General features: G+C 52.9%; 1 protein-coding gene across 1 annotated transcript in view; it reads left to right on the forward strand.

Annotated features, from left to right (window-relative positions):
- The first annotated feature begins 663 nt into the window (after nt 1-663).
- IRS2 (insulin receptor substrate 2) overlaps nt 664-14,840 on the forward strand; it is a 31,104-nt gene continuing 16,927 nt past the window's right edge. The window contains exon 1 of the mRNA XM_023217642.2: nt 664-5,228. Coding sequence (XP_023073410.1) covers nt 1,208-5,228 — 4,021 coding nt within the window. The 5' untranslated portion in view covers nt 664-1,207. The remainder of the gene's footprint in view (nt 5,229-14,840) is intronic.

The following is a 14,840-nucleotide window of genomic DNA, read 5'->3' on the forward strand; positions in this document are numbered from 1 at the left end:
ACCTCCCTGCGCTCAGCGGCTGCGGGGGACCGAGACGGGGACTGGGAACGGGGAGGGGGCGCGCCCACCCCGAGCGCGGGAGCGGCCGCCCTCGCCCAGAATGGGGACCCCGCGCCCCGAGAGCAGGGCCCAGCTCGCCGCCCAGGCTTCCCCTGCGAGGCCGCAGCCCCCGCCGCCGATCCAGATCCCCCGCCCCGCCCCGCCGCGGCCCCGCCCGGCGCCCCCTCCCCGGCGGAAGCTCAAGCCCAATTAATTGAGTCCGAGGCGGGAGGGAAGGGCCCTGCGCGCCGTGGCCCGCCCCGCCCCTCCTCCGCGCCCCTTTTCCCGCCCTGGGTGGCATCTCCCCCGCCGGCATCCACAACGAGCCGCTGATTAATCAGGCCGGGGCCGCCCCCACCCCGCCCGGCCCGGCCCGGCCCGGCCCGGCCCCGCCCGGCCGGGGCCTCCGCGGGAGGGGGAGGGGACGGCGGGAAACGCGGCCCGGGGAGAAAGGGGGGCGGGGCGGGGGCGCGCGGCCCGCCCCCGCGAGCGCCGCGCCGATTGGCCGAGCCCGCCGTCCGTCCGGGGGCGCGGCGCCAATGCGAGGCGGCGGGGCGGGGCGGCCGCGCCGTGTGTGCCTGCGTAACGCCGAGTCACATGTTGTTTTGCTCTTCTTAGTTCAGTCACTCGGTGCGCGATGTGTTACTCACTGTGCGGCGGGGACCGCGACGAGCCCGGGTCGCCTTTGGCAGCAGCAGCAGCACCAGCAGCGGCAGCAGCCCCGGCGGCGGCGCGGACCCCGAGCGCCCGGGCGCACCCCGGCTCCCCGGAGCGCGACGCGGCGGCAGCAGCCCCGGTGCGGCCGCGCGCGCCTTAGGCTCGGCCCCGCGGCTCGGGGACCCCGACTCCCGGCCCAGTCAGCGCGTCCCCCGGCGCCGCCCGAGAGCCTGAGGAGGCAGCGGCCGCAGGCAGCCAGGGCGGGGGGCGGCCACCGCCCGCGCCGGGCATCCTTGGGAGCCCCGGAGCGCGGAGGGCGCGGCGCAGCCGAGCGGTGCTGGCCCCCGCGGGCCTCCCCGGACCTTCCCCACCGCCTGGGCCCGAGGGACGCGTGCTCGGGCGGGCGGCCGGGCGCAAGGGTGGGAGGGAGCCGCCCCCGCCCGCGCCCCCTCCGCCCCTCGCCCCAGCCCCTGGGCGCCGGGCCCGGGCGGCGCGGCCTGAAGCGCCCGGGATGGCGAGCCCGCCGCGGCACGGGCCGCCCGGGCCGGCGAGCGGAGACGGCCCCAACCTCAACAACAACAACAACAACAACAACCACAGCGTGCGCAAGTGCGGCTACCTGCGCAAGCAGAAGCACGGCCACAAGCGCTTCTTCGTGCTGCGCGGGCCCGGCACGGGCGGCGACGAGGCGACGGCGGGCGGGGGGTCGGCGCCGCAGCCGCCGCGGCTCGAGTACTACGAGAGCGAGAAAAAGTGGCGGAGCAAGGCAGGCGCGCCGAAGCGGGTGATCGCGCTCGACTGCTGCCTGAACATCAACAAGCGCGCCGACGCCAAGCACAAGTATCTGATCGCCCTCTACACCAAGGACGAGTACTTCGCCGTGGCCGCCGAGAACGAGCAGGAGCAGGAGGGCTGGTACCGCGCGCTCACCGACCTGGTCAGCGAGGGCCGCGCGGCCGCCGGAGACGCGCCCCCCGCCGCCGCGCCCGCCGCGTCCTGCAGCGCCTCCCTGCCCGGCGCCCTGGGCGGCTCTGCCGGCGCCGCCGGGGCCGAGGACAGCTACGGGCTGGTGGCGCCCGCCACGGCCGCCTACCGCGAGGTGTGGCAGGTGAACCTGAAGCCCAAGGGTCTGGGCCAGAGCAAGAACCTGACAGGCGTGTACCGTCTGTGCCTGTCGGCGCGCACCATCGGCTTCGTGAAGCTCAACTGCGAGCAGCCGTCGGTGACGCTGCAGCTCATGAACATCCGCCGCTGCGGCCACTCGGACAGCTTCTTCTTCATCGAGGTGGGCCGCTCGGCCGTCACGGGTCCCGGCGAGCTGTGGATGCAGGCGGACGACTCGGTGGTGGCGCAGAACATACACGAGACCATCCTGGAGGCCATGAAGGCGCTCAAAGAGCTCTTCGAGTTCCGGCCGCGCAGCAAGAGCCAGTCGTCGGGGTCGTCGGCCACGCACCCTATCAGTGTCCCCGGCGCGCGCCGCCACCACCACCTGGTCAACCTACCCCCCAGCCAGACGGGCTTGGTGCGCCGTTCGCGCACCGACAGCCTGGCCGCCACCCCGCCGGCGGCCAAGTGCAGCTCGTGCCGGGTGCGCACCGCCAGCGAGGGCGACGGCGGCGCGGCGGCGGGGGCAGCGGCCGCGGGCGCCAGGCCGGTGTCGGTGGCTGGGAGCCCCCTGAGCCCCGGGCCGGTGCGCGCGCCCCTGAGCCGCTCGCACACCCTGAGCGGCGGCTGCGGCGGCCGCGGGAGCAAGGTGGCGCTGCTGCCGGCAGGGGGCGCGCTGCAGCACAGCCGCTCCATGTCCATGCCCGTGGCGCACTCGCCGCCCGCCGCCACCAGCCCCGGCTCCCTGTCGTCCAGCAGCGGCCACGGCTCGGGCTCCTACCCGCCGCCGCCGGGCCCGCACCCGCCCCTGCCGCACCCACTGCACCACGGCCCTGGCCAGCGGCCCTCCAGCGGCAGCGCCTCCGCCTCGGGCTCCCCCAGCGACCCCGGCTTCATGTCCCTGGACGAGTACGGCTCCAGCCCCGGCGACCTGCGCGCCTTCTGCAGTCACCGGAGCAACACGCCCGAGTCCATCGCGGAAACGCCCCCGCCGCGAGACGGCAGCGGCGGCGGTGAGTTCTACGGGTACATGACCATGGACAGGCCCCTGAGCCACTGTGGCCGCCCCTATCGCAGGGTGTCGGGAGACGCGGCCCAGGACCTGGACCGAGGGCTGCGCAAGAGGACCTACTCCCTGACCACGCCGGCCCGGCAGCGGCCGGTGCCCCAGCCCTCCTCCGCCTCGCTGGATGAGTACACCCTGATGCGGGCCACCTTCTCGGGCAGCGCAGGCCGCCTCTGCCCGTCCTGCCCCGCGTCGTCTCCCAAGGTGGCCTACCACCCCTACCCAGAGGACTACGGAGATATCGAGATCGGCTCCCACAGGAGCTCCAGCAGCAACCTGGGTGCAGACGACGGCTACATGCCCATGACGCCCGGTGCGGCCCTCGCGGGCAGTGGGAGCGGCAGCTGCAGGAGCGATGACTACATGCCCATGAGCCCTGCCAGCGTGTCCGCCCCCAAGCAGATCTTGCAGCCCAGGGCCGCCGCCGCTGCTGCCGCCGCCGCCGTGCCCCCTGCGGGGCCTGCGGGGCCAGCGCCCACGTCTGTGGCGGGCAGGACATTCCCGGCGAGCGGGGGCGGCTACAAGGCCAGCTCGCCCGCCGAGAGCTCTCCCGAGGACAGCGGGTACATGCGCATGTGGTGCGGCTCCAAGCTGTCCATGGAGCACGCGGACGGCAAGCTGCTGCTCAACGGGGACTACCTCAATGTGTCCCCCAGCGACGCGGTCACCACGGGCACCCCGCCCGACTTCTTCTCCGCAGCCCTGCACGCCGGCGGGGAGCCGCTCAGGGGCGTTCCTGGCTGCTGCTACAGCTCCTTGCCCCGCTCCTACAAGGCCCCCTACACCTGCGGCGGGGACAGCGACCAGTACGTGCTCATGAGCTCCCCCGTGGGGCGCATCCTGGAGGAGGAGCGGCTGGAGCCTCAGGCCACGCCAGGACCCAGCCAGGCGGCCAGCGCCTTCGGGGCTGGCCCCACGCAGCCCCCTCACCCCGTAGTGCCTTCGCCCCTGCGACCCAGCGGCGGCCGCCCCGAGGGCTTCCTGGGCCAGCGCGGCCGGGCTGTGCGGCCCACGCGCCTGTCCCTGGAGGGGCTGCCCAGCCTGCCCAGCATGCACGAGTACCCACTGCCGCCAGAGCCCAAGAGCCCGGGCGAGTACATCAACATCGACTTCGGCGAGCCCGGGGCCCGCCTGTCGCCGCCCGCGCCTCCCCTGCTGGCGTCGGCGGCCTCGTCCTCCTCGCTCTTGTCTGCCAGCAGCCCGGCCTCGTCGCTGGGCTCAGGCACCCCGGGCACCAGCAGCGACAGCCGGCAGCGCTCCCCGCTCTCTGACTACATGAACCTCGACTTCAGCTCCCCCAAGTCTCCCAAGCCGGGCGCCCGGAGCGGCCACCCCGTGGGCTCCTTGGACGCCCTCCTGTCCCCCGAGGCCTCCTCCCCGTATCCGCCGCTGCCCCCGCGTCCGTCCGCATCCCCGTCGTCGTCCCTGCAGCCGCCGCCGCCGCCACCGCCGCCCGGGGAGCTGTACCGCTTGCCCCCTGCTTCAGCCGCCGCCACCGTCCAGGGCCCAGGCGCCGCCTCGTCCTCGGACACCGGGGACAATGGTGACTACACCGAGATGGCTTTCGGTGTGGCCGCCACCCCGCCGCAACCCATCGCGGCCCCCGCGAAGCCAGAAGCTGTCCGCGTGGCCAGCCCGACGTCGGGCGTGAAGAGGCTGAGCCTCATGGAGCAGGTGTCGGGGGTCGAGGCCTTCCTGCAGGCCAGCCAGCCCCCGGACCCCCACCGCGGCGCCAAGGTCATCCGCGCAGACCCACAGGGGGGCCGCCGCCGCCACAGCTCCGAGACCTTCTCCTCCACCACGACGGTCACCCCCGTGTCCCCGTCTTTCGCCCACAACCCCAAGCGCCACAACTCGGCCTCCGTGGAAAATGTGTCTCTCAGGAAAAGCAGCGAGGGCGGCGTGGGCGGCGTCCCTGGAGGGGGCGACGAGCCGCCCACCTCCCCCAGACAGTTGCAGCCGGCGCTCCCAGCGCCCCCTTTGGCACCGCAGGGCCGGCCTTGGACCCCGGGTCAGCCCGGGGGCTTGGTCGGTTGTCCTGGGAGCGGTGGATCGCCGATGCGCAGAGAGAGCTCTGCCGGCTTCCAAAACGGTCTCAACTACATCGCCATCGACGTGAGGGAGGAGCCCGGGCCGCCGCCCCAGCCGCAGCCGCAGCCGCAGTCGCCGCTTCCTCAGCCGGGAGAGAAGAACTCCTGGGGTCGGACCCGAAGCCTCGGGGGTCTCATCAGCGCTGTGGGCGTCGGCAGCACCGGCGGCGGGTGCGGGGGGCCGGGTCCCGGTGCCCTGCCCCCTGCCAACACCTACGCTAGCATTGACTTCTTGTCCCACCACTTGAAGGAGGCCACCGTCGTGAAAGGTGAGGCCCTTTGCCTGGGCGTCTGGCGGGAAGCAGGGGTGGGGCGGTGAGGGAGCCTCTTGGGTTTCGCTGCTCTCACTTCTTCGGGACCTTGACCCAGAAGCCAACAGCCTGGCTCTGGCTCCTTGTTTTGTTTTTCTGTGGGCTGCCTTGTTCTCTTCCGTCAGAGAACTTGCCAGAACACTCGTCTTTGAGTTGAATGACGTTTTCCGCGTGGGAGGGAGACTGATTTTTTGAGGCCCCACCCATTCCCCCATTCTGTGCGTCCCACAGTCCCCTGTCTCTTAACACAGTGGAAGTTCTCCCAGACCGGCCACACTAGAGGCCGTGGGGCCCCCGACTGTCTTCCTCTGGGGGCCTGGGAGGACCTGCGGGTCCGGACCGCTGCCCGCAGCTGCAGCTTTCACCTTTCAATGTGTTCCCGGAGCGGGGCTCCGCCTGATTCTTGGTGAGCTTCAAGGTTCAGACCTGAAAGTCATTTAAGAAATGAGCATCCATTTTGACGGCTGTTAATAGCGACAGTTAACTATTTCCATGTTACACATAAACCGTAGGAGCTTTTCCATCGGAGGCATTGTTTTTCTCTGAAGGGTGAAACGGTAAGGCTGCACACAGCCTAATGCCGTGGTGTTCAACTTGAGCATATGTGGGAGTTACCTGGCGGGCTTTGCTGAAACATGGATCTCTGGCCTGTGTTAACCCCGCAGTTTCCGATGCTGTAGCTTTGGGGCGCGGCCCGGGCTGTGCCTTTCTAGTGAGTCTCCACATAATGACGACGCTGCTGGCCGGGGGACCACCCTCTGAGGACCCTGCCCCAGGTGAGACTCACCTGGGGAGGATTCAAAAATTACCTATTGGGCCTCACGCCAAGACACATTGAAGTGAAACAGGAGATGGCTAGGAGGCAGGGACGGGCGTTTTTCAGAGCTGTCCAGATGATTTGAATGTGCAGCCAGGATTTACAATCAGTGCTTTGGAGAAAACAGGGAAAGACAAAAAAACACAGGTCTTTTCAAGAACAATTGGATAGGAGAGTGCTGGTATTGTTCTTCGTGTGCTCATCAAATATCCATGAGAAGACAGAGCTGGGCTGACTTTGCAGCTGGTGGTGCATTCTGACTGTCTAAACTTTGAATGGTGTTTGGGTGGGGGAGATGAAAGGGAAAGGTGAGTATTCAATTCGGGAGAATTTATTTAATTTCGTAGCCGTTTTCTTTGTGGGGTTCCTAGCAGGATTGAGGCTTTATGGGAACAGTGAAACATATAGTAAAATTTGGATGCTGGACTAGATGTGAGCCTAAGGTGTAAACAGTCTTCAAGGGTCATAAGATGAGGATCAAGGTGGGCTGGGGATTCGCAGCCTTTTGTTCTTAAATAGACCAGTTTAGTGCTATCCAAATCTAGTATCTGTTTTATAGTATACTTAGGACTGTTGGTCCATGGGATTTAAAATTATAGCTGTGGGGTGAATACCCTGTTATTCCAGTGTAATAAAGAAAAGCTATTTCCTTTATTAAAACCATAGACTAGAAGATGAAAAGAGTCACAGAGAATTATCAGGATTGTGGTGCTTCAGCATCCAATTAAATCATTGGGAGTCGCCAGAATGTATCCCATGAACAGTGATTCTCAGCTGAAGGTCACTTTGGTTGGAGTTACTTATACACTATTGCTAGTGTGTCAGAAAGTTGAAGGATTAGCTGCCTTTAAGACACAGACCATTATAAACACAGCAGCAGTATAATTGAGTGGGGAAACACACACATATTTATGGTCTACACAAATGGGTATATGCTGGTGTGAACATGAAAGTAAACTACATCTTGCCAGAATCTGATTCTAATCAGAAAACAGCCTAAGAGCATAACACCTTTTCCTGCTTTCAGTGGAGCCGGTGGGACAAACCTGGAGTGGGTGGAGGTGAGGCCCCAGCAGTGGGCTCTGCCATAGCAGGGGCCATAAGCTGGAATTTGTGCCTACAGGCCTGGAGGGACTCAAGGCCTTTCTGATGAAGCTGATACGTTCAGAATTGGGGTCCAAATAGGAGACAGTGCCCTTTTCAGGCTACTGAAAATGTTGAACTCTAAGAGAGAAGTTTATTTAGAGACTGGATTGAGCTTTCATTTAAGATTTCCCACCAACATGAAATTCCTTTCAGCCATAGGATTCTCGATTTTGAAGTCCAAACAGAAGCCTGTGTTCTGTGGCTGCTGGACAAAGATGAGAGATCATTAGGGCTGCTGTTTTTCCGAAGTCTGTGTGGGTGTCAAGATGAACCCTCTTCTAGGAAGTAAAAGGACTCTTTTAAATCGAAATAGACAACTGCAGTCAGTCCACCATATGCCAAACCACATTTTAAAAAAGGAAATATCTGCCCCACTGGGTTTCTAGTAAAGTAAGTTAAACACAGAGAACGGCAGAATAGGAAAGACTAGTGTCACCTTAGGCCACGTAGCACCAAAGTTGTGGTCTGTTGAGACAGAAAGGAAACATTTAGGATCTTGGGATGAATATCCACTTTTATTTAACTCACACATGCACTAGAAATTTGTTTGTGATGCTCATAAATACAGAGTTCACAGTAGATAAGTGTCCTTTGAGGCAATGATTTGTAGAAGGCAGACTCGCAAAGCATTTCTTTGAAGATGAAGTAGAGAAAGCACTTACTAGGCGGCCCCCTGCCCTGCCTAGCTCTTAGAAGTGGCCTGTGTTTCCACCCTGAGCTGCTCCTGTTCTGCATGGGAAGTCCTTGTTAGTGATGCTGATGCAGAATAATTTGGGGTTACGTGGGTAATGTTTGGTATTTGCATAAGTGATAGCAGAGGGGTAAGGTTCCAGCCATGTCTGGCAGTTGTTTACAATAGAATTGTGAATGGGGATGGGGTTTCAATGCAAGAGCCAATTAAAAAGTGTATCTCAGGTACCTCTGTTTTTATTAGTCCAGAGCAAACTCTAAATTATGCATCTTATTTTAGGGCGAGTTAAAGTTACTTATCACGTGTTTTTGGTGTGTGTGCATGTGGAAACTAACCAATTTGTTAGGTTTTGTTGTTTGGGAATTGGAAATACGCTACTGAATTTCCTGCGCTTTAAAACTGATTTTTACAATTAACTTTATGTATTTTTGTGTTAGGATAGTAGATTGATGAATGCCATAAAATATGCTGTTATAGTGTTCCTCTTTAGTGATTTTAGGGATTTTATTCTAAAATTGGCGCGCGCGCGCGCACACACACACACACACACATATATATATATGTATGTATAAAACAGATTAGATCAGAATTACCACTGAAAGTATCCGTATTTAAATTTTGTTGGATACAAGGACTATCAATTCTTATCCTATGGTGAAAGAATGATAAGAGACATGTTTCCAAAGGGACAACTTTTATGTTGAAAAGTTTTGCCTTTTGAAGTTGTAAAGAAGAGAATTTTCCTAAATTCAGAAATCCAGAGAGATGACTGACAAACCACACAAGCTTTCTGTTTGCTGTGGCGGGCGCTGGTTTGCTTTAGTTGGCTGGCTCTGGCCATGAGAAGATAATAGCATGCACTCCTGCTGCCCTCTTCGCAGGAGCAGACAACTAAGGTGCTAATGAAAACACACACGGGCTTTCGTGAATGAAAGTCACGTGACTTGTTCTGTTTCCTTTATTGAAAGAGAAACCTTTACAAAAATAGTACTTCATAGAAGGAAGCATAGTATGTGGAACACTAAACCAGGAATCAGGAAACCAGGTTTCTGGTTGCTGATCTTAATGAGTCATTGTGTGTCTATGGGCAAGCCACTTAATCCTTCCTTCTCACTTTCCCTGTCTGTAAAATGGGGGTAATTATAATCCTCCCCTTTCTGTGTCACAAGGCTGCTGGAAGGCAAATGAGATCATAAACATCAAGAGTGTTTGAAGCTCTTCTAAAGGAAGATGCTAATAAATCCAGTTGTTGATACTTATTACTTTGAAACCATGCACGTATACAGGAGAGACACTTTTGTAAATGGGTACTCTTACATTGAAACAAACAGTAACAGTGTAGTCTGAAAATGGAGCCAGCACCTTGAAAATTGCTTACCTTTACTGCTTCATTGCTAGTTCCACTCCAGGCTCCCAAGAGCCATTGTTTTCCCCCTTTATTTAACTTAAAATCTGTTCATAGATATTTATGAACAGATTGTAACAAAGTGGTGTTCTGAATTACATAGTAAAGTAACAATTAGGGAAAACAATATGGTAATTCTGAAACTATTTTAAGACTGAACTTCTGATTACCTTTTATGACTTGTTTATGTATTAAGAGATGTTGACAAGATGAAAATGTATAATTCAAATATGCATTTTAAATATCACCTCTTAATGCTGAATGCGTTGAAAGAAAAACAGAACACTGCGGTTGTTTGACTACTCCTTGTTTAGTCTGGGGTTTCATTCTTTGGGGTTGATTTAATTAGGATGGTCATTCCTGCAGTTTTGATGGTAGCACTGTGCTTATCAAACATAGTAGGAAAATGTGTGATTCTTTTGTGTTTCTACCCCCCAAAAGGAATCTTAGTAGAGAATTGATATTTTATTTTCTTTAGAAGTATCAGTATTTAAAATGAGGCTCTTTTTTCTGAAGAGAAGAACTTGCAAAAGTTTTAGTAACAGCATGAATATAATGGGTTTTCTGTTAAAATTCCCACTAATGCATTTTCTTCAGAAGCATAGTTCCAAGAGCTAGTTAATTTTGGTATCAGATTTGGCAAGTAGAAAGGGTTTTTGTTTGTTTGTTTGTTTGTTTTGGGTTTTTTCTAGGGGAGTAGCACAGAATTAAGTGTTCCCATTTCACCTTATAAACTTAAGGGAAAATGTAACTTTATTCTTTTATCTGCAATGCCAAATAGAGTGAGGAAAACACTGGGTGAAGCAAAGTGCTGTGCCACCCTGTCCTGCATTTGGATAGCTGTAATGCAGGTGGATTCTCTGTTTAATTTCTCTAGTATGGATGACAGCAGAATTTATATTTCTATACAAGATGAACAAAACATTTTAATGTTGGCATTTTAATGAACAATTGAAAACAAAATTTTCTGAATGTCCAAAAGTATTGGTTATAAACATACTAACTGTCAGATCATGGTTTTTGTGAAAATAATGCTGTCCAAGTTTAGATAGGGACACTGTTTCTATATTTAGTTTGAGTGGGTTCTTCCAGATTGCAGTGGTTATTCTGACTCACTTAAGGTAGATTATTGTAGACAGAGTTCAGTGCTAGACTTTTCTGAAGAAAAGTAGTAAAATCATTTGGCATGAAGGAGATGATGAGGTTGATGATTGCTATTTATTTTCGTTTCTTTCAAGATAGCTACAGAGACTAACATTCCGTGGGTGCTAAAATAAAATGCATAGGTGAAGATTAGTATAGAGAGAGTTGGAGTATATGTTGTATACCAGCATTTTGCTCTGTAGGTGCAAATAATGCAAGATGCTTCTGTGTGTTATAGCTTTATTACTTAAGTGAATTCATTACATAAGAATTCTGAAATAGATTGGATTAAAACTTATAGGTTACATGTTTACAAATGATAAAATAGTCAATTTGGTGGTTCTGATTAATTTTCTATTAGACTAGAAAAATACTAAGTTTGTATAGAGTCACTTTTATGTGTCCAAAGACACAGTAAAACTTGAGTGGGTAGAGGTGAAACCTTGGAAACTTTGTCCAGTTTTCTTACGTCTTATATGATATCTGTATACACAAGGTTTATAAAATATTCCTTGCTTACTGTGTTTTTATTGAAATTTGTAATATTTGATCCAATATTTTGACCCACAATATGTTTTTTAAAGATAAGTGATCACATGCATTGCACCCTGTAAATGCTGGGGTTTTTTGTTTGTTTGTTTGTTTTTTGAGACAGAGTCTCGCTGTGTCACTTAGTCTCAGCTTACTACAACCTCCACCTCCAGGTTCAAGCTATTCTCCTGCCTCTGCCTCCTGAGTAGCTGGGACTACAGGCGCGTGCCACCACGCCCTGCTAATTTTTGGTATTTTTGGTAAAGACAGGGTTTCACTGTGTCAGCCAGAATGATTTCAATCTCCTGACATCATGATCCGCCCACCTTGGCCTCCCAAAGTGCTGGGATTACAGGTGTGAGGCACCGCACCTGGCCTGATGCTGGATCTTTTAATATTCATTTTAAAGAGTATCGGGTTTTCCAGAAATAAATATTGGGGGCTGGTGTGTGTGTGTGTGTGTGTGTGTGTGTATGTGTATGTGTGTATGTATATATGTATGTATGTGTGGTTCCATAATATCTCATTCAGTGATGCTCCAAGAGGCTCAGTGTGATATTTTTCTCCATAACTGAAATTCAAGTATTAATGATGTGTTCTTTGTTCGTGTTGAAACTTTATAACCTAAGCTTAGTCTACTGTTACTTTATCCCTCTACAGTTAGTACAAATACTTGAGTCCGTTATTACGGTGTGGTATGAAATTTCAATTGTTTTCAATGCATAAAAACAGATACTATGATATAGTTCATTATACTATGTGATTTTGTTACTTTACAAATACTGTGTGATTTTCTTACCTTAAAATACTTATGTTTATGTTAAGAATGACTCATTCTTGGATGGGCGTGGTGGTTCATGCCTGTAATCCCAGCACTTTGGGAGGCCGAGGCAGGCGGATCGCCTGAGGTCAGGAGTTCAAGACCAGCCTGGCTAACATGGTGAAACCCCTTCTCTACTAAAAATATAAAAATTAGCCAGGCATGGTGGCGTGCACCTGTAGTTCCAGCTACTCGGGAGGCTGAGACAGGAGAATTGCTTGAACCTGGGAGGCAGAGGTTGCAATGAGCCGAGATCGTGCCACTGTACTCCAGCCTGAGCAACAAAGAGTGAAATTCTGTCTCCAAAAAAAAAAAAAAAAGACTCATTCTTTTGCATAGTATTAATGCTTAATCTTTAATATTTAAGACTATGATTTAGTGCTTTCTCTGTGCATTCTGTGGACTTAAGTCAATCTTTGGCCTCCAAAGTATAACAGATAATCCCACAACTTGGCAGACAACTGGCAACTGAAGATTTTGAAAGAATGTTACTGAAGTTGAATGCAATGATAATGGACCATTATTCTGATCAATATGGACAGATAACTGCTGTTATCCTCTTGGGGTTAAAAGAGTTGTGTAAAATTCAAAAGGTGTTTTTATTCCCTTTTTAGTGGTAAGACATTTTCTGTATACGATATTGTACCATAATCCAAAAAATCCTGTGGCGTAGGCAGAACCACCATGAACCCCATTCTTTGGAACCAAGAACCTTCAGTGTGGAGAGGCCAGATGACTTGCCCAAGATCACTGAGCTAAAAGGAGGAGTGTGCGGTTCAACCTCACAACCTCTTAGCATCCCTAGCCCAGTTCTCTAATGTCATATTGTCTGCTCGGGAAGCTCACATGCAATAATTACATTAGGATTTTATTCTAGATCCTTGCCTTCAAGTTAATATTTTGCTGGAGTGATAGTTACTTACCCCCCACCCCTTTTTCTTCAACTTGGTATCAATTCAAAGAAAAATGGGGACAAATGAGGAGGAAGACTGGTAGGAAAGCCCCTATTTATTTTAATCAGTTTTTACATCCACCAGTTTGGAGAGTTTAGTATTTGATGCTATTTTCAAGGCTGTCATGTTGCTAGTGAATTTTAGAGTTGACTGTTAAGTTGGTGATGGATCTGTTCTGGGGACTCCAGTCATGCTTCCTGGACCTCTAGATGTGTCGACAAAGTGGAAAACTTAGATTCCTCTCGCTGTCTTTGATTACATCTTAGTAAAGCAAACAGTATATGATACTTGGTAAGATACCTCCCCACCACCACCATCAAATACATTAAAACTCTTGCAACTTAGGTGGTGACAATAAGAAAATAATATGCAAGGGTGTTCTGAGAACGAAGAGTTGAGAACTGTTGGTAGAATGTAACTTACTTATTTAAGTTGTGAAAACAGAGGCTGTGTGAGGTTGGGAGTCTTAGTCAAGGTCACTGATTTAATTAGTGGTAGAGTTGTTTGTAGATATCATCAAGAAAGAATAGGAGAATGTGATACAAACAATGACACATCTCAGTTGGTTCTTTGTATCCTGATGAATAACTGTCTCCCAGGATACAGCCTATGCTTTTTAGAACAACGTAGTATTTTAGAAACGATATTAGTCCTTTTACTTTGGAACATTTTAGTAACTTTCTTCATCCATAGACTAAAAGATACCCTGAAAGCCAGAAATAGAGAATGCTGAATTCCTAAATGAAGAAACGTGTTATAAATCAGAGAAATATGGCTGTTCATGACTATGTGGACAGTGTTTACTGACCGGGGAGAAGATTTGGCAAATATTTTCGGTCATGTATTCACTTTGTTAAAGAAAAGGAAACAAAGTTACTGGGATGAGTGAAATCTAAAGGCCTACATTATCTAGCAGGATTGAAGTCTTTGCTCTGTGTAACAGGTTCAGCCTGGGCGGTGACGCAGTGACGCAGTGATGGATGAGTCAGTGAGTGCGTTCAGTCACTGCTCTCTGTGTCTCTAAGACGGACGCTTGTTCTATAAGTGAAATCTCATATATTCCCCATTATGGGTAAACCCATTAGCATTTGCTAAGAAATGAGTCATTAACTTATTTAATGAGTTTATTTGAAAACTAACCAATTTAGAATCTGCCTAAGGACCAATAAGTAACGAGTCAGTCATTGCTAGGTGGTTATCTTTCTGCGGTTTTGAGTATTTCGTCAGTGCCTTTTTATTTTTAACACCCTTTGTTGTTTATTGTTTCTTTTTTATAATTCTCAGGGAAAAAATCATTTAGCTGGATTTTTATATGAAGATAAATAGTTTTCATGCAAATTTAATTTCACAGAAGCTGCCGTCTTTCTAAAGACGTGACTGTAACATCACTTTCAAAAGCAGAAAGAAACACTTCAGCAAACCCATAATATTTCTTAAGATATTCACACTTTAAAACATGTAATAGGCAAACCTGTGGCCTGGAACTCTTGTGGGCAGTGCAGTGTTTGGTTTGTGTGAGCTGTCAGGCCCCTCAGCATCAGGACAGAGTACCTCTTTCCTGGCCAGAACCCCCAGCGGTGAGCCCCGCGACTCACCAGACAGCAGGTGAGATTGGAGACCTGGTTGAATGAGCAAAGCAGGGAAGCAGTTTTGGTATCAGGGCGAATGGAGTTACGGACCCCCTTCCAGGTTAAGAAGAAAGCCGCATTCCCAGCGCCCTGTGTTGCAGTGATGGGTTTGTTGAGCACCCACCAATTTAGTCCGGAAAACTGATCCAGACGTGTGGTCTGGGGGTCTTCATGAATAGGCCAGAAGCCCTTTCCCCAGCGAGGTTTGGTGACTCTGGGAACTTTTGCCTTCTGCAGAGGACCTGGGGGGAAGAGCATACACCTATCTGCACTGCTCTGTGCTGTGAAGCCACTGAAAATAGGGACTGAAGTCAGGGACCATCTGATCCCGTGAATTCCCAGGTCTTCGGTAGAAGCCGCCCCCGATCCCATCATCTCAGTGGCCACCCTCACCCTTGACTGCCCTGCGCTGCCCGGGCCCAGCGCATGCCAGGTG

This window comes from Piliocolobus tephrosceles, chromosome X, assembly GCF_002776525.5.
Source record: "Piliocolobus tephrosceles isolate RC106 chromosome X, ASM277652v3, whole genome shotgun sequence".
Lineage (NCBI taxonomy): Eukaryota > Metazoa > Chordata > Mammalia > Primates > Cercopithecidae > Piliocolobus > Piliocolobus tephrosceles.